Source organism: Populus nigra, chromosome 1 (assembly GCF_951802175.1).
Source record: "Populus nigra chromosome 1, ddPopNigr1.1, whole genome shotgun sequence".
In the NCBI taxonomy this organism is placed as follows: Eukaryota; Viridiplantae; Streptophyta; class Magnoliopsida; order Malpighiales; family Salicaceae; genus Populus; species Populus nigra.
In genome coordinates this window covers 6562198-6588213 of record NC_084852.1, presented here as the reverse complement: position 1 = coordinate 6588213, position 26016 = coordinate 6562198, and the positions used below count along the sequence as shown (strand labels likewise).

Here is a 26016-nt window from a genome sequence, read left to right as displayed (position 1 = left end):
TGGATTGTCACCATCTTTTACCCTTTTAAACATGACTTTAAAATATATATATATATATATATATATTCTTGTTATTTAATTACTTTCAAGTAGTAACATATGGATACTAGCATCACAAGCTTATTGGTAGGAATCACCCATAGGACGCGTGTAACGGCCTTGAATTGCAGGGCTAGAAATATACATGCAATGAACTCAATACAATTTTTATTTTCAGGTTCTTGAACATCATCAAGATCACTAGTTTCTTTACAGAGAGATTGTTCAGTGCTTGTCTGAATTTGGATGTTCCCTTAAAGGGCTTAAATTTACATAGAAGTCCGTCTCCTATGGTTTATAGGAATTTATAATTGAATATTTAGTACAGTCAATTAGGGCCCCAACAACTCAAATAAAAAATCATCCTCATTGATTTCTCTGCTGCCTGATACTTCTCATTACATGTTTTGCCACTTTCCCTTCTTGGATCAAAAGAACTGGAGACGGGTTTAACTTGCATAACCGATGATCCTGCTGCAGAGCTCCATTTCTCTAGAAGAGCTGGTGATTTGGGTATGATCATATGATCTTTGAGCCCAAAGGCAGCTCCTAGAGTGAAAACAATGCAAGCTTTGTTTGTAAACCTCATTGTCAGAGTTAAGCTCTAGATTAAGAAGTTTGAGGCTTTAGTGTAGGGTTCTTCTGTGACTGAGAAAAATGAGATTATATAGACCTGGAATGGCATAGTTGAGGCTCAAGTAGCAGGGGGAAAGGTTCCTATCCATTTGGATAGGAACATATGCTATTCTGTGTACATGGACTACTGCATCAGTATCTTCCTTCCCATGTTGTCTTATTCTTTTTTTCTTCTTTCCAGTTTTGATTCAACTAGTCATAAGTACTCGTGCGCATTTCTCACTGCGCCTTGTGTTTCTACCCAAAAAAAAAGGGTCCTTGTAATATTCCCTTCGCTTAGTAGTTAAATTCCCTTTAAATGGAGCTTTCCTACCTAATTCGTCATGTAAGGACAGAATAAGTTGAAATAGAAAGAAGATTTCTATTTGGTTTTCTACCAAATTGCAATTGTCCCTTGTTTCTTGCCATTTGAAAATATTTATATATATAAAAAATAAAAACTAGAAGGTCCCAATATTCGTTTTAATGTAAAATTCATGGCCTAAAAAGCTGTCACAAGGAAAAAAAAATAAAAAAATAAAAAAAACTAAAACTTTCCGTTGCCGGGACTTGAACCCGGGTCTCTCGGGTGAGAGCCGAGTATCCTAACCAACTAGACTACAACGGATTGTTGTGAGGTGTTGAGAATAATATTATATCAAATATTTCATATCTAAGATTTTTGGAGCAGCCACTCCATGACAGATAAACGAAAACGGCTAGCATCCATAATCAAGGAATCAGGAAAGTCCAGGAAACCATGAAAAACATGGAGAACGTATCCACCCTGTTCAGAGAGCAGAGTAGGCGTAGGCATAAGATGGAAATGAGAATGGTAGGTTAAGCAGGTGCTGTAGTGACGATCTTGACCATCTCTTGGCCAGAAAGTTTGTCCAAAGTTATTGCCACGCCGTGACAAGATAATCTAATGGCCCAGGAAACAGCAGTCAATGATCCCTGACATTTGCTGTTGCGGCAAAAGCAAGAGCCAAACTTCAAGATTCATGACGGGAAAAAAAAAATATAGATTATTTTACTATGCAAGTCCATGATGAATCATGATGTCCCAAGAAATGCACGAGAAGTAATATACATGTAATAAACAAATGAGCTACCACCTTATTGATCAAATACAACTTCCAATACACCAGCCTTGAAAAGCCGGCACAAATCTGAGCACCCATCCCTAAGGAATACAAAAATATGCCTACTTTATTTTCATTGCAAAACAAATCCACTATCTACATGCAGGAGGTCAAGCCCATCCCTAGCACCCTGAACTGACCCCCATACCATCCATCAAACAAATATCAGCATGGTAACAGAATCTTCTCCTCCTGGTGCGCCTGACTGCCAACTCAACTCCACCTCCCCTTGCCCATAAGTCAAGGGGCTGAATCAATACAACTTGCAGCAAGATCAAAACCACATCTCACAATTACTGTACTGCTTCAACCTGTTGTCGAGCCAGGTACTTTTCTCGCCGCTCTTTCTGAAGAATAATAGTAATGAAGGAGAGATGAGATTATATTCTGATACAGATTATAAAAACTGAACATTCTGGGAGATCAGACGGAATATTTATACCCATTCATCAATAACAAGACCTTCCCCAACAACAGGGGGCCCTGTGTCTGGTGGAGGTTTCTTGCGTACTTCAAGAGCAGCTTCTGCTTCAGCCAATTGACGCTTCAATTTCTCCATTGCCTTCAGAGAAACAATCTCAATCTTATTTTTAGTTGTTTATTGTGCACATAATCAACAACTGAACACAGACGAATCAAATTTACTTACAGGACTAGGACGCTCTGCATCTAAAAACACAACCCGCAATACTCGCTCAACTGTTACTTGATCCTTTTGTTCATCAAACTACAGAAAACAAGGTCAATTTTGGTTCAAATTGGTTTATCCTCTTGACATGAAAAAACTGTAGAAACTGCTATTGTCATGAGAAGTTGAATAACCTTAGTTACAAATGGCGTTAAGAAATGGAAGATGAGCATAAAATAAGTACAAACAAGAAAATATATGATCAGTCTCCGGCATCTCCAGAATTATCATGTTTAATTACACTTAATGCAAAAGTAGACAATTGCAATCACATTTTCCATGTGAAATACGATAAGAAACAATTAACATCTTTTCAGAAAACTAGGGGAAAAACTAGAAACTTAACAAGTCATCTCTTTTTGATGCATTCATTTACGGAGTTCTTTAAAACCCATACATGACAATACTGCACAACAACTACATGGTTTTCACCCAACCACCATAACAAACCTAACAAATAAGGCTTATGCAGGACCTTGATTCAACATCAAAGTATGAATGAAGACTATTTAAAAATCATTATCTCCAATGAAACTGACCTGTCCAAATAAATAAGCAGTATACACTTGCTAAAATAGTTAGAAAATTCAACTCCTGTCCAGTACACTACTTGACTAACATGCTCAAAGCTAAAACCTTTTTTTCTTTCTTTTTGGAATTATGTTCCTTGATCTTAGCCGCAATCATTTGGCATATTCAAGTATGAAATGGAAGATAGAACCTTAATGTGCTGCTTCTATCTCTCTGTTGTTAGTTTCATTTCCATGAATGGAAAAAAAATCAAATCATTAATATAACCCGGTACCATGGAATTAAAGTTCACTCAACATCTTTGAATCCCACAAGCTCATGAGCATATCTGAAAACCTATTAAGTGCCACAAATCCAATAAACAAAGTTTCTCGATGCTAAACTTCCAAAATGAACCCTGAAAATGTTTATCCGTGGACATTACAGCAACAACCAAAGATTACATTTCTCAAAACAAACACAAAAAAAAACAAAATCATCAGATTTTTCATTTGAATTTATTTCAAAATTCAAAAGTGAAACAAAAATTATCAATGTGAACAACTATTCCTCAACACCAGCTATAATGTAGAGAAGGAGAGTGATATGAAAGGCACAAGTCAAAATGACTTACCAGTTCAGGCACATACTCCAATCCTCCCTTCACTTTCAAACTCACAATCTTGAATTTAGCCTTGCTCTTCTGGTCCAATTGTTTTTCATTGTTCTCCGGTGGATCCACAAACTTGAAAACTGTCGATCAAAATATAAAAATTCAAAACAACAAATAAAAAACACAAGTCACACAATTAATACAACCACGAGCTAACAAATACATCACCCCTAAAAAAAAGACAGAATCATCATGACTAAATTACCCGTCGCAATAAGGCTCTCTCCTGGAGCAAGAATACCACCGGGCGGACGCATATAACAGCTCTTCGGTGCAGTTGTTTGAAACTATAACATCACATAAAGAAACCAGTCAGGTGGTTCGATAAGATTGCTTTCAATGATCACAAGTCACAACACTAACAAGCATAAATTCAGGGTTTTTTTTTAACAATCAGATAAAAAAAAAATCCACAATTATTTTATAACAAATACTAGAAAAACAACTCATAACAACAAATTAGTACAGGTAGGACACCAACAGAAAAGGCATCATCCAGTGTACTTACTAAATATTTAAAACAGAAAAAAAAAACAAAAAAACACAAAACTGGTGTAATATTAACATTAAAATAACAATCCCCTTTACACCTAAAATGCAAACCACTAACATAAATGCCGTTCATATTATTAAATAATGTAATTAGCCTCTGTGTTATTAGGAATTCTAAACAAAAAGTATAAAATAGAAATTAAACAAATAATTATACCTTAAAAGCAACATGAGACTTGCTTGTGTTTTTTAACCTTACTGCGCTTTTTACTTGCTTCCCGGGTTCGTCTAAAAAAAAATTATACTAAGAAAAAATTAAAACGACAATAATAATAGCTAAAAAAAGGAGTTGACCAAGTGAAGAGTCAACGGGGAGAAAATTAAAAACGACAACGTACAAGGGAAGTAGAGATTATTAGAAGGATCAAGCCGGAGCCTTCGCCGAGCGGGTAAAAGCGATCGTGCAACAGAAGAAACTGTCGTTGACTTCAAACCGCTACTATTAACCGCCGCGCTTCGGCTACTGTTGCTGCCACCGTTATGACTGTGGTTGAGGTTTTGTGTAGACGACGAAGCGGAAGAGTTAGTTGCCGCTTGCCAGAAAGGACAGAGCCCAAACAGCTTCATGCTGTGGTCGCCGTTGGTTTTATGTCGGTCAGATATTGCCATCTCTTACCGGGAATTCCACGTTGCCGGTAAGTAAAAAGATTAGCATCAGTTAGTTATGTTGTTGCTTTGTAAAAGAAGAAAACACGTCTGGTCCCGAGATTTAAATATGGTTGTCGGATTTGAAATGGTTTTGTGGATTTCATATATTAATTTTGGAGTCCGTGCTTGGCAGGGCTGTACTTAAGGGTAAATCTGGGATAAAATAAAGATGAAGGGTATTTTGGTACAGAAAATACTAGGTGATGAGAATTGATAACAAGGGAAAACTATATTGTACGTAAGGGTTAATGTCACGGCATTTACAGCTGTCGGCTGAGTTTGTTGGTGTGTAGAAAGGTTAGTTGGGAATTAATTGGGCAATTAATTGTTGAATAATGAGTTAACGACATTCTTCTTTTGTGTATATATGTAATTTTAAATATTTTATGGCTTGTACAGTTAAAAATGATATTATAATTTATTTATTGCAGAACTTTATTCTATAAAAAAAGAATATTATCCTGATAGGATGAGATTTGTCTAGACTTGAAAGAATTGTTATGGGTGATTTGTGGCTTAGGTCAAAAGTAAAGGAGTTTAACTTAATACTCTGCCGTTTTCTATAACAATAAAGTCAACTACGACTTTAGATGTGTCCATAAAGAACAACTTTTGCTTTCTTCTCTATTTTGTAAGGAAACGTGTGGTTTAGATGTCTAAGGTTCCGGTTTCGATGATTTAGTCATTTATTTGTATCAAAATTGTTTGGAATTTGGATATTACGAGGTTAATGAAAAAAATAGAGGTTTATGTTGAAATCACAGAATTTACAAGATAGATTTAAATGTCGCTATTATGGTTTATTGTGTTGTTTCAAAGATTGTTTATGACAGATTTAACAACAATAAATGATTTATCTATGATCCTTATATATCATAATTCATATATTTGTAACCCTTATATATTTATATTGGTTTTCATTATTATCAACATGTCTTGATAATGAAATTGGAGTCAATTTAATAATACGAGTCAATCTAATGATGCTATTGCAAAACCAATAGATTTTAATATGAGTATGTCCTTTTCAATTTTGAAATTTCAAATAAATCAACATTTAGTAATACCCTCCACATAAATACCATAAATATCAAGAATTCATAATTATCAACATGCTAGTTGCATTATAACTTGATATAACCTTGTATTGAAATGAATTCTTGATATACGACTACTTAATTGTAATAATACATTTAGACTTTTGTTGGAGTTTTCGTCCAACATCCAATTCATCACCTAATAAGCCTGGATTTCTATTATTCAAATAATTGGTTTAATGGCTCAACTCACTCAACATCCTCATCTTTCTCGACCCTATTAATATGATGATTATTTTTGTCATTACTTGATTTGGATTCTCCATAAAAATTAAAAACAACAAATAAAAAACACAAGTCTATTACAAAATTTGCTTATGTTGGAATTGCAAAATTTGCAGGACAGATTTAAACGTCACTATTATGGTTTATTGTGTTGTTTTAAAGATTGTCTATTACAAATTTAACAACAATAGCTTGAATATCTATAATACTTGTATTTATATTAGTTTCATAATTGTCAACATCGTCTCCGTAATGAGATTGGAGTCAATCTAATGGTGTCGTTGCAAAACCAATAAATTTCGACATGTGTGTATCCTTTTCAATTTTAAAATCTCAAATGAATCAACATTGAGTAATACTCTTCACATAAATACCATAAATATCAAGAATTCATAATTATCAACATGCTAGTTGTATTATAACTGGACATAAGTTTTAGACCTTGTATTGAAATGAATTCTTGATATACGACTTCTTAATTGTGATAATACATTTAGACTTTAGTCTGAGTTTTTGTCCAACATCCAATTCATCACCTGATAAACCTGGATTTCTATGATTCAAAGAATTGATTTAATGGCTCAACTAACTCAACATCCTCATCTTTCTCAACCCTATTAATATGATGATCATTTTTGTCATTACTTAATTTGGATTCTCCATAGAAAATACAGAACAGATGTAATACACAACCAAGCTTACATATCTACAATGTTTTACTTTGATGTTAAGTTCCTTGCATTACCACTTAAACCAGAGTAACGAATTATATGTGATGCTTGTGTGGTTCTTTGAGTGTAATTTGGTACTCAAGTAAACTTCATACTAGGAGAGTTTTCATGTCTAGGTCTATAATTCAATTATACCTCTAGAATATGCAACCCATTATTATTGGCAAATCCAAACGTTGAATTCACACTTTCATCACTAGAAATACATACAACAACATAACGAGTTAGACTTTTCTTCATAGAAAATATGGAGCATATGGCATACACAACAGAGCTTACATATCTATAATGTATTGCTCTAATGTTAGGTTCCTTGCATTTCCACCTAAACTAGTGTGACCAATTATATATGATGTTTGTGTAGTCTTTTGAGTGTAACTTAACACCCGATTAAACTTCATGCTAGAGGGGTTTTCTCATTTTGGTCCACTATTTAAGTATAGCTCTGGAATATGTAATCTATTATTGTTGGCAAACCTAAACATTGAATTCATACTTTCATCACTACAAATAAGTACACTAACCTAACAAGTTAGACTTATCCTAGTTTGCATCCTCCAAGTAAATTCAACTTCAATTTCAAATAGATTCTAGTCGATTTGATTGGATAACATTCTAGATAGCTTGGTAAAAAATACATCTAAAGTGGAAGTTAGGAACTCATTAGTTCCTTCATTGTAAGTGATACCATTATTGATATTAATGATGATACAATTATAAAAGTATAGCATTTCAATACCAAGAGATATTTTGTCAAACAAAATAATAAAATCCAAGCTTAATTTATCAATATCTCAAATTAAACAACATATATAATTTTGACAAAAGTTTCTTCAATGAAACCCTAACCACAGCATAATTGGAAAAAAAATCTAAATTCATCAATTTTTTCTATAAAATAACCAGATTATTATCTAAATAGATAATTAACATATTTTTATCTAATTCAGTAAAATCTCCTAATTTAATAAATTTATAATTTTTTTTAGATTTGTATAAAATAACAAGACATTGAAACACATGTAAAAGACACCAAGCCAATCTGGTTGAAATAATTTTTCATCCTTCTAATTTAGAATTTTGTAAAAAAGTAAATTCTATAGTACTTTCAACCCAATTTGTTTTTTTTTTTTGGTTGTGCTAAATCCAAAAAAGAACTCGATTAATCCCATAGCTTTTGATTGATAAAAAAAATTCAACAAATGATGTACGAACCACCTACTTCAAATCAAATCATAAAAAAACTTAAGATTGATAGTCCGCATAACACCAAAGCTAAAACTCTTTTTTTTTCTTAGCAGAAGCTAAAACTGCTGTCGGCCACTAATCGATTAATGAGGGTTTGTTTGGAAATAAGTATAAATCATGTTTTTTAAAATTTTAAATTTTTTATTGTTAAAAATTATTTATATATATATTTTTATATCATTTAAATATACTAATCTCAAAAATAAATTTTAAAAAATTAAATAAAAAAATATTTTTTAATTATAATCGCTATTTCAATTCTACACAACTCAATGAAGGGAAAATTTGATGATTTTTCCAGCTATGAGAAAGTGTGATGGTTTTGAGAATACTGGGATTTAACTGTGGGCTTTTAAGGCTTTCAGCTCCCAGTTTGTGGGTATGGTTTTAAGATTCCAAGGGGTGAGGGACTGCGGGTGGCTCATTTTTGCTTTCGGTTGAAAAGTTTCTTCATTGGTCTCTTCATTTCGTTTCGTGTAATTTATAAGGTAAGCACGTGCTGAAGTAACAGTAAGTTTCTAGTTCACGTTGTAATAATTTTTATTATGGTGGTTCGCTCAACTATTAAGGCTAAGTTTTTTATTCTAACTATAAATTTAAAAATATTTAATTAATCAACTAATGTTATAATGTTACATAAATTTTTTTTAAAATCATGATTGAAAAAAACTAGAATTTATAATTTTTTAAATCTATTTTTTTCAAAATTAAAATTATAAATACAACTAAAAATACCAAACTTGAAATCTCATTTAATACCACTAACTGATATATATGAGAAAACAAAAGGGTTAAAGCCACTTTTGAGCACCATTCTAAGTTATTATAATAATAGTTATTTTTTTTAAAAAAAATTATTTGAAAATATATTATCACATTTTAGTTTAAGAGTTAAATTATTTGTTTTTTTTTTTAATCAATATTTTAATCCATAGATAAAATATGCATAATGTAAAATCTGCGAGAAAAACACCTCCCAATTTAGTTTTTTTTTTATATTAGGTTAACTTATATTAACTTAAATTTTTTTTAAAAATCAAAATAATATGGTTTTCTTTAAAAAAAAATCAATTAGTTTTGTCTGATCAGCCAAGTTGAAAGGAATCAACTTTCCCGAGCTAGGAGGCGGGTTGGCTGGTCGACTTGTCCTAGCCATACCTGTATAATTTCATGAAAGAATTTACAAATCAATCCCATTCCTTGTACCTTTAAGTTCCAGGAGTCTGAAAATCATTTTATCTGTTGACGAAATTATAGATATACGCAATTCCTCTTAAATTTTTGTTCTAATACCATTCAAATATCAAGATGATTTTGAAATCAAATCAAATTAAATCGTCTCACTTCTACTTGGATAGAATTGTTGATCTGACCAATCTACTTTCCAGCCATTGGACTTTAATTTCCTTCCCCTAAATAAACATTAATTTCCCAATAAAAATATAACAATGCTGTAATTATTTTAGATTTAACAATTTTTCAGTTCTAGTTACAAGAAATTCTACGAATTTCTAAATTTTGGATGGAACTAGTTTACTCTCTTTCATGTTTATTTTCTCTGTTCCGTCCCTGTTATGACCCATGAGCTGCAAAAGCATGCTCCATTGGGATGATTAGAAGGGGCAAGACATGGAAAAGGAGAGCTACAATTTTGGGTCTAAGAAATTATACCGTAACAATTCATTCCATCATGCATTAACTTGGATCAATTGGTCTGCAATGACATTGCTAATTAGCAAGCTTCGAATCTCTCAACTTCATCAAACATTAGACATACTCATAGCAAAAATAATGGCATGACTATTACACTTCGGATATCTAAAATCTAGTAGTACTTGGACCCCAGCAGCTCAGATTCATACTTCTCTCCAAGGAAATCTTCCTCTTCATACTGGCTTTTCTTATCTCATTAGACACTGCTGCTGCTGATGAAGAACTAGAATAAGAAGAGGAGGCCATGATCTTGGATTGAGTAAATGATCTGATATTGCTCTTGGCATGCTGTTGTAGTAACCTTATAGTGTAGTTCCACCTGCAAATACCTTGGTCCTTTAGTGCCTCCACTGCACCAATGCTAGCTGCAACAATCCAGGCTTTGCTTGCTGAAGAACACATTTTCTTCTCGTTTAAAGGTTTTGGTTTCTTGGGTTGCTGGTGGTGTGAAGAAGGTATTTCTTAAGAGAGCGTTGCGGATTGAAAGGGCGAGGATTACCAAGTTCTTGCGTGTTGGTGTGGGGAAGCGACAGCGGAGTGCTCACTGCTATATATATTGTGAGAGCTGGGCGTGGTTTTTGGCAAAAAGCCAAAAACCAGAGGCGGAAAACCAAGAGTTGGGAAGACTACCCATAGTTTTTTGGGACAGTAAAACCGGAAAATATACACTGACGGCAACTCCAGCCATGTTTCATAAGACACACGGAAAAGGAAAAAAACATTATGGTCCCCAGCTTTTATAAGTCTCAAGCATGTCCTGAGACTTTCACTCTTTTTTTTCTTTTTCTTTTTCTTTTTTCCTTTTGAGATTATATATCTTTAAGTATGTTTTGGTGCCTTGATTTATAAAAATATGTAATTAAATTCATAATTAGAGCAAAGAGTATAAATTTAAAATAAAATCTTATACCTAGCTTTCATATTCATTCTCTTATAAGATAACGTTATAAAGATTCAAAGTTCAATTATATAAATTGAAATATAATTGAAAGATAAGCACTATTTTTCTATGGTTATTGAAAGAAATTGTAATTATAGGACAAGCTATATAAAAATAATTTCAGCACTTTGTAATTTAATTAATTAGTCATTAATTAATTGTGCTGCTTATGAATGGTTTAGCATGATTAGATTAATAAGTATTGTTACTTTAAAAACAGAAAAAATAATTATCACCCGGTTAACTAGTCGGGTCACATCAGGTTTTATCATGTAATGAGTTAGTAAGGACTTACCTAAAACAGAGGGGTCTAAGCTAAACTTTTATCATCCGATGTGGTCCTGTTAGATCCCTCCACGTGCTAATAAGGGATGGCAATCAATCATTTCCGTTTTATGTACACCTTAATTAAGTTTAAAAATATTTTTTATATTGTAATGTATTAAAATTATATATTTTTATTTTTAAAAATTTATTTTTAAAATTAGTATATCAAAACGATCTACAATATATAAAAAATTAATTTTTAACAAAAATAAATTTAAATTTTTTTAAAACATAGTTTTATTTATTTTTTTACTTTAAATTAATATATTTTTTATGTTTTCAGATCATTTTAATATGATGATATCATAAATAATTTTTAAAATGTAAAAAAAAAATTGTTATTACACTTCCAAACAACTCTCTTAGAGGTAAGCATAAAAACCAAAAAATCAATTAAATCGAGAAAACTAGAAAAAAATAACAGAAAAAACCGAACCGTAAAAAAACCGATTAAAATTTTGAAAAAACCGACCTGTTCAGTTTTGGTTTTATAAGCATGAAATCGAAAAAAACCGAACTGAACAGAAGCCAAACCGGAAAAAACCGAGCCACACTGGAAAAAAACCGAGCCAAATCGAAAAAACAGAGTCAAATCGGTTTGAACCGGTTTTTTTTCAAAAAACCGAACCGAAACCGGTTGGTTTGAACCGGTTTTTTTCAAAAAACTGAACCGAAACCGGTTGGTTTGAACCGGTTTCGGTTTTTTTTTTAAAATTCGGTTTGATAACTTTTTTTTGATAAAAAACGAACCGAACTGAAAATTTAAAATGAAATTTTACATTATAAGATTCCATTAAAATGGGAAAATAGATTCAAGTTTCTTTTCTAACTTTGCCCTATTTCCATTTAATTTGACCCTAGATAAATTTACAACCTAAATAAATATAGTTTTCTCAAAAACAAAAAATACTATTAAATGAAAGTTACATGGTTCAAGCTGTCGGTAATCAAAGCCATCTAACTCAATTTATAATTCTTTAAAAATGTCCACAAAAAAAACGAACCACACGTACACTAATTTTATGAAATATAAATCATTACATGTAATTTAATTAATGACTCACAAAACCAAACTACCACACACAACTCACACAATTTTTATTTCACACGACACCCACATAGGTTGCCGCAGGACAACCTCTTTAAAAGATTAAATCCTCATAATATAAGAATTGAAGATCAATACCTACCTACCTACTTAGTTTGTTTTCACGGTGAAAAAATACTAAAAAAAAATAATTTTTTTGATGTGTTAATATTTTAATATACTATTATTAAAAATAAATTTTAAAAAATAAAAGATATTATTTTAATATATTTTTAAATAAAAAAATACTTTAAAAACAACAAAAATCTCAATAAAATACATGGATGAAGAGGCATAAAAAGTGCAATCCAGCAAAATCAACCGAGTTGTCAAAAGCAACACCAGTAACTCGCTTGAGAGAGAGAAGGACAGGACCGAGGAGAAGGGAAGGAAGAAAGGTGGTTTTGGAAGATAATTTTCAACGATCAATTCTCAAGTAAATAGCATCCCTTGAACCGGACCATTTCCAGCGTTCGAAATTATGAATAAGTTAATGATTGTTTCTATATTTTAAAAATATTTTTTAATTTTTTTATTTTAAATTAATATATATTTTTAGTGTTTTCAAATTATTTTAATATGTAAATATTTAAAATAATTTTTTAAAATTTAAAAAATTATTTTAATCTATTTTTTAATAAAATATATTAAAAAAAAAAACAATCATAGAATCATATACTTCAAAAAAGGGTACAGAAAATCTTGTATAAAAGGAGCATAAATGCTTTTACTATCTTCGTACCTGTCCACCGTCATGAACCCTTTTTTATTTTCAATTCTTTAAGCCATAAAATCACGCATACTTTGTCAACAGACTGGGAAAAAAAAAAGATCAATCATTATTTCAATTTGTACTCGCTTAGACTACTTTGCATTCGACAGGTGGGATTGGAACACAGAGATACACATAGTCTTGGCTGAAGAATTAACATTACAGATACTGACAATCATTTATAGAGCCAAAAATCTCATCGACATTACATCCACCAGAGCCATATAATATTTTGTTTTCTGGCTAGCGCAACGGTCGATGCGTCCTTCCATTATTTTTTTCCACACTATGTCATTGCATTTAAAACCTCACTGTATTGGGACCCCAACAGCCCAGATGCATAATTTTGTCTGCATATAGCTCTGATTTCTTCATCTCAACATTTCCAACCTGATCAATCATCGTTGATGTGAAGGAAGAATTAGAAGAAGAGAGTGTCTTTGCCTGGGCAGATGATCTCAAGCTCTTCTTGGCATGTTCTTCCAATGACCTTATAGTATAGTTCCATCTGCAAATTCCTAATTGGTCTTTCAATGCTTCAACAGTAGCAATAGCAGCTGCCACAATCCAGGCTCCACCTGCTGCGCGCATCACCCTTTGCTTCCTGATCTTGCTTTGGATTTACAGAACTGAACGCGAAGGACTCCTGGCAGATAAGTAGAGAAATGGGTGCAAAGGGTCTTCTTATATATATATAGGCTGTTGGTATTTTTCCATGAGGTTAACGAAAAAGCATAGGCAGGCTCACCAATAACCTTAGTAAATAACTAACAATACCAAATCATTGTGCTAAGCTTGACACGCTTTGAGCTGTCTCTATGCCCCGGAATTAGGCCAAGAGGGGAATAAGAACAAAATAAGCGAATAAGAAACAATACTAAATTATAAATTGTCTTTACTCTAAATGTTTACGATCACACTCTATGCCAAGACTCTAGAGGATTTATGAAAAAATTTATGCATCTCTAATTGAAATTTGAACTCTGTTAACGGATGGGGAAGTGCGGTGTCAGCAATACAGAGACTGCTAACAGAGCTACCGTTAAGGATTTTGTGGTCATAAAATATCGTGGATTAGGTTTTCTGGTTCATGATTTATGCATTACAAGGTTGTGGTTCACGGGAACCTTCCTAAATCTTAGTTGTCCTTTCCAGAAACATTAAGAAAAAATCTCGTGTTATTTGAAAATGGATTTTTACAAGGTCATGGACTGTCGTCGGGAGTCATTTTATCTATAAGCCTAGAAGAAAAACAATTCAGCTGTAGCTGCAGCAAGGGAAGAAATGGTGAGTGACTCGCTTGAAAAAGGGACAATGAGCGTGTTGATAAATTAACTAAGTTGAGCAATATCAAACCCATCAGGAAATTTGAAAGTGTCTGCAGCTCCGAATTTCCTCCTTTCTTCCCTATCTTCATCGCTGTCATTGCTCTCCTCTTGGTACCAGGTAGGTGAAGATGGGTCACACACGCTTCTGGATCGGCATGATGGAGTGGCGAGCATGGTCACTTGGCCACGATGAGAAATTTCCACAACAACCTTGTCATCATCAACAGGGAGGGGCTGTTTCCAAGGCTCCCCGTCAATCCTCATGAACGTATGGCCAGCTGCACCCTTACGGAACTCAAAGCGTATTCTATGTGCCTGCACACAAAGAGAGGACTGAAAAATAGAACCCAAACCATAGAAGGAGAGACGGACAAGAGAGTTAAAATGGATTGGAACAACGTGAGATAAAAAGAAAAGTCGGCTAAAACTCATTAATGCAAGAATTCAAACTCTTTTGGTAGGGAGAATTTATTTTGCTACCTGTGCAAGACGAGTCCCATGTCCATTTGGAGCATACAGAACAAGCCCATGCCAAGCATTTCTGAAACCGACAACCTCAAAGAATCCATCATCTACATATGGAGGTGTCAAGTCCCTCTACACAAAAATATCCAGAGTTAGCAGCAATTCGTACTCGAGAAATACTTTTTTTTATTTTTACCAAGGGTAGATAAGAATTAAGAATACTTGGATTAGAACTCAGCATGATCTGGTCATGTATCAGAACAGATACATTCACATGTAAATAAGCATAATACATCTATAAATGGGAATGTGCACACACGCAATGTAGACAGAGGTGCACAAAGAGAGAGAGAGAGAGATCAGAACTAACATCAAGCAGTTTCTTGTGCCCGGGCTTTCCCCAAGGATTCAGTCCACCAGAAAAGCTAGGCAAGTTGAGGCAAACAATGGACCTGACGCTGTATATCAAAGAGAATTATCAGATAAATGAGACTCCAAATTCTGATTGGAATTAAAATAGTTTATCCAGGTTATGTGAAGAATAAGATATTACAGCACAATTAGAAAGGGAATGAAAAAAGAAAAGGCCCCACGAGAACATCCAGGATCTTCAAATATTACTTTCCAGATTCTGATATTCCATTCAGTCTTTTGTTTCATATTTTGATAGTGCTTGGTCCATCTCCACAGTCATTTATGTAAGGAACCCAACGTCAAAAGGAGTAGGTTTGAGAAGAGAACATATTATATAAACTATGATTCCACATCTGAAAATATAACATTACAGGCGATCTCAGAAATACTAAAGTTCCAAGCACTTCAATGCAGGTTAGAACAGTTATTGCCAAGAGAGCTCAAAAGCCAGTAGGATTTAATATTAAATTAAATAAGAGAAATGGAAACATCCAAGAATCGAAAAATGCAGTTAGCTAGAGAAATAAAATTCCAAAATCTTTGAATTCTAACTGCCAGAAAATAATTTAAAATTATCAGATGAAAACCATGATATTCCCAAATCCCAATTACCATTATGCTCGGCTAGCTATCCCAGACCATTCAAGAGATTAGGGAAAAATTGAAGATCCAATCTTAAAGTTTCAAAGGCAATGATTGAAAATTGTTCCTGACGTTTGCTTACTAACCAGAAGCTCATGCATGATGTTACATCTCTTTGATAAAGTGTTAAGCTCCAAATGGTTATGCAAAGAATGCAGCCATACAACATTCCCTTGTAACCACATAGAACCAATCTCAATGGCACAAGAACCACGTATTTCTTCTATCAAAGCATTGAATTAAATCGATGCTACTTAAGTGCTAAATTTAGCAATTCATTATAGTTGAGGTAAGTTAAGTAAGTTCTAAAAGAAAACCATTTCACAAAACCTAGATCTGATGAAATCAGCCATATGCAGACTTTCTCCATACTATTTCTTTAAATTGAAAAAGGAAAAAAGAATGAGAAAGTAGATGCCAAGTCCCCAAAGTTAAATTAAGAATACTCATATATTGTTCATGATTCATGATTAACTTCATAGGTGGCAGGACTGTACAAGCTAACTGGAATCGTGGATAATGGGCAGAAGGTTGGATTGTAAGAGAAAATGAACATCTTATTTCACCTGCGAGGTATATCGAGGTCCACCCATTGACTTTGTCCTACTTTCATGATCTTAACCCTTGCTAACTGTGCTATGTTCCTGCATTGAAACTAAGTCATTGTTACAAACAGAAACATCAATTTGAAGAACACTTCTCGCCACAGATCTCAAAATGTTATTGCAAACGGAGAAGAACTACATTGAAGATCAAGCTAAAACTTCAGTATGTAATGACAGGATTCATATAGCCAACCCCATGTCTTTGACATTAAGCTAAGATATCAAGTTATGTAGGGGGGCGATAAGTGTATAATATTACAGCTAAACAATGTGTCCATCAGAATATAAATCCACCTATTATGGGCATCAAATATCAAATTTTTACTTCAACATCTAGCTAAGAACAATAAGAGTATATTCTTCTTCATAATGTTGCTGATAAAATTTACAGGGAAAAAAATTAAAAATTCTCTACAGTTTTAGGAAAAACTTTCAATCTATCTATAGACTCACCGTGAAGAAGGATGAAAAACAGAAGCAAGAAACCATCCCTGAGTGCATCCAAGCTTCAAATAAGTACTCTGACTCAACCAAGAAAAATAAGAGGGATAATAAGTAATTCCATTTTTTCAAGGATTTTAATAAGAAATATATCAGAGTATACATTGTAAAAATGAAATTATTCCTGTAATATATATGCGTGTGTGTGTTAAATATGAGGGCATAAATTAGAGATGGAGGAAGAACCCCACTGATATTCATGCTTATTAGTTATTCCGTGTGAGGTATAGACCCATTTAAGGTGCTGCAAGACATAATCTTTCTAGGATGTTTCAGTATCAATCATACACATGGCTACTTCCTAATGATGAGATGACTTAAATATACTATGAAATTTATGAAAAAGCTCTCATTGTTGAAGTGATCATAAGCAATGCTAGCATTTGTTCTTTACATATTTCATTACTCTGGCATTATCATATTCACGCAAAACCACTAATCACACTCCGTATACAAGGACAACATGGATAAATAATCCAATTTTGACTGGAACATAGAGGGGAAACCAAAGTAGCCATAGATAAGACCACAATATCTTATTGTCATGCTTGCCAAACAAACAGAATTTAAACATCCAACATGATACCTGATTAACTAATTGGTTTTTAAATTTTTCTGGGTGTAACTTCCTCTCGGAATGAAAGGCATATGATATTTGAGCATCCATTCCTGAGCAGGACAAAAAAGTTATTTTTAAAAGAAGTCAGCAACGTGAAATGAGTAAAGACCGCTTGCGACAAACAAGTAAAAATGTTCACTTTCACATATTATTTTCTTATGCATTCCTAAATAACTCCACATTCTTTTGCTGTTTGTTTGTATTTTCCAGCCCACACCTCTCCTCAAGACTAAATGAACTTCATCTGCCCCACAGAGACTGAAAGAAATAATAAGACACTTGCATGAATGTTGTCAAGACATTCTTAAAGTTCTTACCCATGCTGAAGTAGTTCCAAAATCCCCCTCGAAAAGTATGATAACCATCCTGACAATAGCCAAAAGAAAATTTTCAAATAAGAAAATAATTTCTAATGTGAAGCACAAACACCATGAGAAATCAAGCAAAAGTCAGAAATAGATTATATGAGTTCTCAGATTCACATTTCAGAATCCAATTATGTTCTTTCCAGTATGTTTGTGTTGCAATTGTTAAGTGGCACATAACTCCACTATTGATTTTAATTTTGTTTTATACTTAGCCTTCTAGTATCTGATAACAATCATCAAGAATTGTTTCCTCCTCATTTTTCACACTCTGCACACACAGCAGGGAACCAAAAACTTACCATATTCAATGAATCTGAATGAGAGACCCGATGAAATGCATGCAAAGAATGAGGTAGTTCGAGGGGCGCAATAGGATCAAAAGAACCTTCTTTTGGAATCCTCATTCTCATGATGATATGCCAACTGACAAGAAAAAACAGCATTGGTAAAACTTACGGGAAAAATTAAAACAAAGAGAAAAGAGAACACAAACAGGCATGAATCTCATCTGCAAGTATAAGGAAGCAGGATGGAACTATTTACGAATTCAAGGCCAGGCTAAAAGATCAACAGTACGATTCCACATTTTGAGGTTGTCTGAAGTTGTTCTTAAACTCCCAATGCATAATTCATTTAAGGGACAGGAAGTAGGAAGGCAAACATACGTTAAAAGTATAACACTGATGGTTTTAACCATCATATCAAATATTTTGCAATATCATTGTTGCGAGAAAGAGTTTATGCAAATGTTCAGATAACATTTTCAAACTGAATTAAGCAATCTACTAAAAAGATTTTTAAATGTTCTGGCCAGCATACAAATGATTTCTAATTTTTTTCCCTCAAGAATTGGGCTCTCAGTCCTCTCTATTTTCAGGTTTGCTCAGCTAGAGTACATGAACCCTAGCAAGACAATGAAAGAAACTAAAAAGGTGTCAATATTCACTCTGTAATAGTACCAGAAACATCTGCAGTTAAGGGTTCACTTCCATGTCTGTCTCTGCAATTGTGCTAGTGAATATGTATCAAAAGGAAGCCTAAATAAAACATAACAAATGTTGTATTACCTGTCAATTTTCATTTCTTTGGCAGTCCTTACTTGTTCCAAGAATGCCTCCACGGATAAGCGGTCCGTGCCAGGGTTTTTCTTCCCCTGAAGAAAAAAAACAAAAACAAAAACCACATGATATAAAATTGCAAGTATGCCACTGCTTCGAATGCCGAGCAAAAACATACTACAGAACAGAACTTCTTAAATGCCACCCAACATTCATTCACAGTCAGATTAACATCTTAATTTGCATGAGTACAGATTCAGTTCAACATCGGCGACAAATTTATCTGTAGAGATTAAAAAAAAAACTATGCTAAACTAGCATTGATACTTTATTCATTAAGATCCATAAATCCTACCCATCCAAATGCAAAAGGGAGGTTGTTTCCAGTCCCCAATGGCACAGTAGCAATCGGCGGAGGTTGCGGTAGTTTAAGATCACTAACCACACCAAGTAACCATCCGGCTGTACCATCCCCACCTGCAACCTAATATATTATAAGAGTATCCAATCAGACAATTAACTAACAATAAAAACAAAACCAAATTAGTTCACAGCATCACTAACTCACTATAATTCTCAATCTCTTCTCAATTTCAGCAGCAAATTGATCACCATTACACTTCAATTTGTGCAACCTTGCATAAACTTGATGCAACACCTTATCAGGCTTTTTCTCTCCCAAATCAATAACCTACAACCAAACACACGCATTCCTAATTACAGAATTTACAATTAAAACAAAAAAACTAACTGAAAAAACACACGATCACAATCACCTGATTTTGATTAAGAAGTGAGCGATAAGTAATTAAAAGTTGACTTCCTAATTGACCGCCACTTTTTGAATTAATAAAGACAATAACAGGACATGAAGGTGCATCGTCCTCATCATCGGAAGTACCAGAACATGAACTAGAATTTGATTCTTCGGGCGCAACAATGTAATCAGGAATATAAAACTCCTTTATTACTTTCGCCAATTTCTCATCTCTCATAGCATACTCCTTACTGCAAATTCCAAAAGAAAAAAAAACTATCAGAATTAGCAATTCAGTTGTAGTAATTACTAAAACAATATGACAAAAAAACAAAATAAAACCTTCTAGAAACAAAAGTACGAAAGGAGTTTTTAAGTTCTTTCAAACTTCCAGAACCAGAAGATAACTTGTCACGACGAAATCTTGTTTCCATTTTTTCTCTCATCAAAATGAAAATTTCCTTTTCCTTTTCTCTTTGATTTTCTCGCCAACCAAACAGAAAAAATAAAACACCAAAATAAAATAAAACAAATAAAGGCTAAAGTCTAAAGTTACAAGGGAGGGGTTATATATAATCTTGAAAAGTAAAAGAGAAGGAGGAGTCGTTAAGGGTCAAAATCAAGAGATTCTTAAGTTTTCAAATAATAAAAACGCGCTTTTTTTAAAGTTAAAAAGAAAATAAAAGTGTGAGAGCAATAAATAAAATAAAATGGAATCATTATAAATGTGTTTGATTGGTTCTGGTACTATACCATTTCAACAGGTGAAAGAAACGACGATTGGTTTTTCTTTTCGGTTGCTTCCTTGTTTGTTTTTATGAGCACGAAAGTGCCGAGGAGGTTGTGCTTTGGGGGAGTTGTTATACTCTGTGGGAGGTCGTAAGGTTTTATGGTGGGGGAGGTCGGTGGTCCATTTTGATTGTGTGGTGATGTGGTATATGGTGATTGGAGGAAATGGTTTGTTAAAATGTAGTGGGCTTCTTGCTCTTACATGGGAACGAGGGGGGGAATTTCTAATGTCTGTGGCACCCCACCCCAGGGCAGCAACAGCCAACGGCTTTTGTTTTTATTGTGAAAATGAAACAGTGATGGGTCCTCTGCGATGGGGTTGGGGGAATCTGATTTCATAACCATTCATATTGTGCGTGAGTTCTTATTCCCAAAAGGACAACAGAAGGAGGCGAAATAGGTCATTTGGCTGGATTGGGTGTATCTAATTGGATCATTGTAACAACAAGAGAATTTTTATTGGTTGCTTCAATGGGTGAATTTCCTGAACGGGTCCAAAAAGATGAGACCATGGTCATCAAAGTTCGGCACAAGACATCATTACCTTCAGCATTAAGCCTCCCTCGCCCATATAAAAATAAGTAAGTAAAATCAACTTATGCATTTAACTGCCACTCAATTGAATATTATATTTTTGGTGAGTCTCATTAAAATCCATCAAAATAATATATATTTTTTATTTTTAAAAAATTATTTTTAATATCAAAATATCTGAAAACACAAAAAATATATCAATTTGAAACAAAGAAAAAAATATAAAAAATTAAATTTTTTTAAAAATATTTTTGCAACACAAAAACATACATGGATATTTAAAGATTTAGTCATTTGTATGAACAACTTACTCCAATGTATGATAATGAACCATCTCCATACAAATGACTAAATGTTTAATCCTTAAAGCTTGATGCGATTGCTAAAGCATTTAGTTTAAGAGAGAGGATGTTAAAGTATTTGTTTTTAAGTAGTTTGTTATTGATTTGTTTGTAATCTCTATTGATTAGGAGCGTTCTGTTTTGTTTAACATATTACTTAGTCATAAACCACGTTTTTAAAACTGTTAAATAGGAGTTGCTTTCAGTCATGAACAAGTTATTTAAAAATATATCTGAAAATTTAGTTGTTATTGTTTTTTAAAATATTTTTTATTAGAAATATATTAAAATAATATATTTTTTATTTTAAAAAAAATATTTTTGATATTAGCGCACTAAAATAATTTAAAAATATAAAAAAATATATTAATTTAAAATAAAATAAATAAATTATTTTAATTATTTTTAAAATAAAAAATATACAGTGCCATAGGTTATTTATGAACCATAGGTGAACCAATAAGTTATTTTATTCACGTTTCTTTCTTTTCAATACACAGGTTTCTTGTCAATAAGAAACGTCATCAGCTGTACTTTTTGACTGCAGGGGTAGTTGATGATCGGGGACGTGATCTGTTGGGTCCATCGTAAATGATTTTAACAAGGGAAATGACGTGGAAGCTTCCTATTTGTCCTTAATTTAATACCCCCTCGGTAAGCTTCTATATTATTTTTCCAAAGAAACTTTTTTCCGTGGATCGATTTCCTGAATCAGACGTGATCATCACAGACGAATAAATAATTTTTTTTTATCCTTTCCAGTGGTAAATTTCCTGAATTGGTACAAAAGATAATTAAATAACTTTTATTTTTTTATTTTAAAAGTATATATATTTTTATTTTTTTATTGATTTAAATTAATTTTTATTGTATTTTTAAATCATTTTAATATACTGATGTTAAAAATAATTTTTTAAAAATTCAAAAAATATTATTTTAATATATTTTTTTAAATAATATTTTAAAAAATAATATTATTTCATTCTCAAACAACCATATAACTTAGAAAACAGACAATTAGGCATTAAACCTAACTAAATTAAAAAAAAATCAATTTATAAATAGTTAGGTCAGATTAGCACCAAACTAATTTGGTCTTCAGAATCTGGAGGATTACCATTAATTTAGACCTTGAGCCCAAGCTATAGGATTAAATTAAGTCAAGAGTCAAGGAGAATGATTTCTTGTGCTGTGGGCTAAAAATAACTAATTATTATATATGACATGACATTTTTAACCCCCATTAGATTTGTAATTTTCGATCCCGTTTGTTTGCTGGAAAATAATTTCTTTTTGGAAAGTAAATTATTTTTTTATGTTTAGTAGTGTAGTGGAAAATAAGTTGGAAAATACTTTCCAGTATTTAGTTATGTCATGGAAAATGAACTGGAAAATAACTTATTAATATTTTATTTTTCTTAAGTTTATTAAAATAACGAGGAACAAATTCTACAAATTAAAAAGCTGAATGAGAATGAAATTGAAAAAAAATATATAATTTCATAAATTATCTCAAATAAAATAAATAATAATCAAAATAATAGAGATCAAATCTAAAAAATTAAAAAAATAAAAAGATGAAGAAATTAAAATAATAATAATTAACATTTCATAAATTATTTCAAATAAAACAAGTAACAATCAAAAGAATGAGGACCAAATTTGATAGATAAAAAATTTCAATAAAAAAATGATAAGGAAAAAGCAAAAACAATTATAAAAATGAGGACCAAAGTTAATATAAAAAATAAATTTTAAGAGATAAAATTGAAAAAGAAATATTCAAAACAATATATATATATGTATATATATATATATGTATATATATATATATATGTATATAGCAATTATATATAACAATTAAAAGTTTGAGGACCAAATTTAATATAATCAGCAAATAATATGATATTTCTAAATTTTTCACAACTTTTAAAAAGTATTTTCCGCCCAAATTTTTCAAGAAAACACTTTCCTAGAAACTAAGTTAAATTTTTCTTTAATTGGAAAGTGTTTTCCATTAACCAACTTTTCTAATGACAAACAAATACAAGAAAGTTTGAAAAGTGATTTTCTAAAAATCACTTTCCGGAAAACAAACATAACCTTCATTTTTCTTAGAAATTCAACATGGTTAGAAATTTAGCATGACATCTAACGGTTGGTCAATGAAGAAAACTATGCCAAGAAGCCATTATTTAGCCCATTTATATTCATTTTGCAATATGATTTTGTTTCAATAATATTCATTTTTCTTCTTGACACATAAAGAGATACATTTAAATCAATTTTTTTTAACGTAAGTGTTCGAGTTAATTTGCGCGCATCTCGACTAATCCCACGAGCTCCAAAGTTAACGACCATATAAACCTCCAGTGGTCATCATATTAGCAACCACATGGCTCAAATTTAAGATTACAAGGAAAATAAACCCCTTAATTTCAAGCTCTTACCACTAGACCACCTACTAAATAGTTATTTAAATCAATTTATTTTCCATTAACAGAAATTGCAATTTTCTTATTCCTCTCAAATTCACCTATTCATGACCCAAGAAGAAAATTAAAATTTTATTGTATTATCAAGAGTAATGATTACTTCTAATTCTATAATATACTTTTCAACCCTCTCTTTATATATATATTACTTTGATTATTTTCTCTATCTCATGATATTGCTCCAACAATAATCGATATTTTAATGTGAAATTTTTGAAGAATATCTTTAAAGATTGTAAAATGAGACACAAGTACACCCGAAATTAGATAGGAATTTTTGAAACCAAGCAACATAAATCACATAGTACAAATATTTAGAATGTGAAGCATGTTTGTTAGCATCTTTAGCTCTTATATTTATCAGAAACGGTAATTGCATCAATACATTTAAGTTTAATACAGTGTTTAGTTTAATTTTTAAACTTTTATGGCACAAAGATTTTTTAATTAGCCCATTCAAAAAATAAACTCTTTTAACTTGAAAACAAATTCTAATAGACAACTAGTTATATGACCCGCATGATGCCGCAGGTCAATTTTTTTTGCATAAAAAATATAAAAAACACTTGGATGATATTTATAACATTAATAATAACTTTAAACTTGCATGACCCAAGTTTAAATGGGTCTAGCTGCAATACCAGATCTAATAGTCTTGGATGTGGGTCTGGCTGTAAGGTCGTGTCATAAAAGTGTGATAATTAAATATATTAATTAAAAAAAACAAAGAAAAAAAAACCAACAGGAAGGAAAAAAACTAATGAAGAAAAAAAATCTGAATTAACTGGGTTAACCCGTCAAACCTGAGATCCGTGTCATAAAAGTCTGATAACTAAATAGAAAAAAATTTAATATCAACAAACTAAATAAAAAAATTAATTAAAAAGAAAAAAAAGACATTAGCCTTTTCACTATGGACTGCACTGTACAGTCCACCGTGAAAGACATAAAAAGAAAAAAAAGAAAAAAGAAAAATAAAAATAAAGGCATCAGCCTTTTCACCGTGGACTGCATACAATATAAAAAGATGAAATTGGAAGAACAAAAATAATGAGGAAAAAGAAAAACAATCTGAATCAACTGGGTTAACCCACCAAATCAGGTTAAACCGTCACACCTGATATCCGTGTCATGAAAGTGTGATAGCTAAATAGAAAAAGATTTAAATAAAAATAGGAAAAAATAAAAAAAAAGACATCTCAACGTTTCACTGTAATTATTATTATTATTATTATTATTATTATTATTATTATTATATATAAGTAAAAAAAAAGATTAATTAAAAAGGACAAAGCAAAGAGAAAAAAAACCTGTAGGAAAAAAAAACTAATGAAGAAAAAGAAAAAAAAATCTGAATCAACTGGATTAACCCATCAAACCTGAGATTCATGTCATGAAAGTCTGATAATTAAACAAAAAAAATTTAATATTAAAAAACTAAATTAAAAAAGGAAAAAAGACAAAAAAACTAAAGGCATCAGCTTTTTCACTGTGGACTCGTTAATCCTTCAAACCAGGTTAACTCGTCAAACCTAAGATTCGTGTCATGAAAGTTTGATAACTAAATAGAAAAAAAATTTACGAGTTAACTCAGAATTAACTGGGTTAACCTGTCAAACCCGGGAGACGTGTCATGAAAGTCTGATAATTAAATAGAAAGAAATTTAACATTAATAAATTAAACTAAACAAAAAAATTAATTAAAAAGAGAAAAAAAATTTCGGGTTAACTCGTCAAACTAGGTTAACCCGTCAAACTCGGGATCCGTGTCATGAAAGTCTGATAACTAAATAAAATAAAATTTACCAGTAATAAACTAAATTAAAGAAAAAAAATTCATTAAAAGAAAAAAACACAAAGAAAAAAGGAAAATAAAGCCAAATGGCATAAAAAAAGGAAAAAAAACAAAAAATAAATAAAAACAAAAAAAATAAGCAGTTTATAATTATAATATAATATAATATAATATAATATAATAATAATATTATTATTATTATTATTATTATTATTATTATTATATATTGTTAACAATGGCATGGGGAATTACAATGCTTTCCCAACACCTTTTAGAATATTGTTAATTGGTAGCA

General features: G+C 31.8%; 2 protein-coding genes and 1 non-coding gene across 4 annotated transcripts; all 3 read right to left on the bottom strand.

The window, feature by feature from the left end:
• Positions 1-1209: 1209 nt before the first annotated feature.
• On the bottom strand, positions 1210-1282 carry TRNAE-CUC (transfer RNA glutamic acid (anticodon CUC)). Its single transcript has one exon. It is a non-coding gene; the product is annotated as a tRNA-Glu (tRNA).
• A 382-nt stretch (positions 1283-1664) lies between these two features.
• LOC133686078 (vesicle-associated protein 4-1-like) lies at positions 1665-4914 on the bottom strand. Its single transcript, XM_062106949.1, has 7 exons — positions 4561-4914; positions 4380-4450; positions 3876-3957; positions 3632-3750; positions 2449-2526; positions 2242-2361; positions 1665-2146 (listed from the first exon to the last, which is right to left on the bottom strand). Exons 1-7 carry the CDS (start codon positions 4829-4831, stop codon positions 2093-2095), a joined length of 795 nt encoding a protein of 264 aa, XP_061962933.1. The 5' UTR covers positions 4832-4914; the 3' UTR covers positions 1665-2092.
• Positions 4915-14170: 9256 nt separating this feature from the next.
• Positions 14171-20653, bottom strand: LOC133675152 (diacylglycerol kinase 1-like). Of its 2 annotated transcripts, none has more exons than XM_062096448.1 (13): positions 20521-20653; positions 19787-20018; positions 19579-19701; positions 19366-19494; positions 19020-19105; positions 18252-18375; positions 17902-17950; positions 17552-17634; positions 16918-16985; positions 16426-16503; positions 15174-15261; positions 14819-14935; positions 14171-14653 (listed from the first exon to the last, which is right to left on the bottom strand). In XM_062096448.1, exons 2-13 carry the CDS (start codon positions 20003-20005, stop codon positions 14342-14344), a joined length of 1476 nt encoding a protein of 491 aa, XP_061952432.1. In that variant the 5' UTR covers positions 20006-20018; positions 20521-20653; the 3' UTR covers positions 14171-14341. The 2 variants fall into 2 exon arrangements, with proteins under 2 accessions (XP_061952432.1, XP_061952427.1); XM_062096443.1 differs by lacking the exon at positions 20521-20653 and adding an exon at positions 20110-20367.
• Positions 20654-26016: the final 5363 nt, after the last annotated feature.

Coding starts and splice junctions, on each gene's coding strand:
- LOC133686078 (XM_062106949.1), bottom strand. CDS start 4,831: ATGGCAATATCTGACCGACATAAAACCAACGGCGACCACAGCATGAAG. Junction 3,958..4,379: donor AGTCTCATGTTGCTTTTAAG/GTATAATTATTT, acceptor GTGATGTTATAG/TTTCAAACAACTGCACCGAA. Junction 3,751..3,875: donor AGAGAGCCTTATTGCGACGG/GTAATTTAGTCA, acceptor TTTGATCGACAG/TTTTCAAGTTTGTGGATCCA.
- LOC133675152 (XM_062096443.1), bottom strand. CDS start 20,213: ATGAGAGAAAAAATGGAAACAAGATTTCGTCGTGACAAGTTATCTTCT. Junction 17,951..18,251: donor ATTCAGATTCATTGAATATG/GTAAGTTTTTGG, acceptor GGCTATTGTCAG/GATGGTTATCATACTTTTCG. Junction 15,262..16,425: donor GACCTCGATATACCTCGCAG/GTGAAATAAGAT, acceptor TTTGATATACAG/CGTCAGGTCCATTGTTTGCC.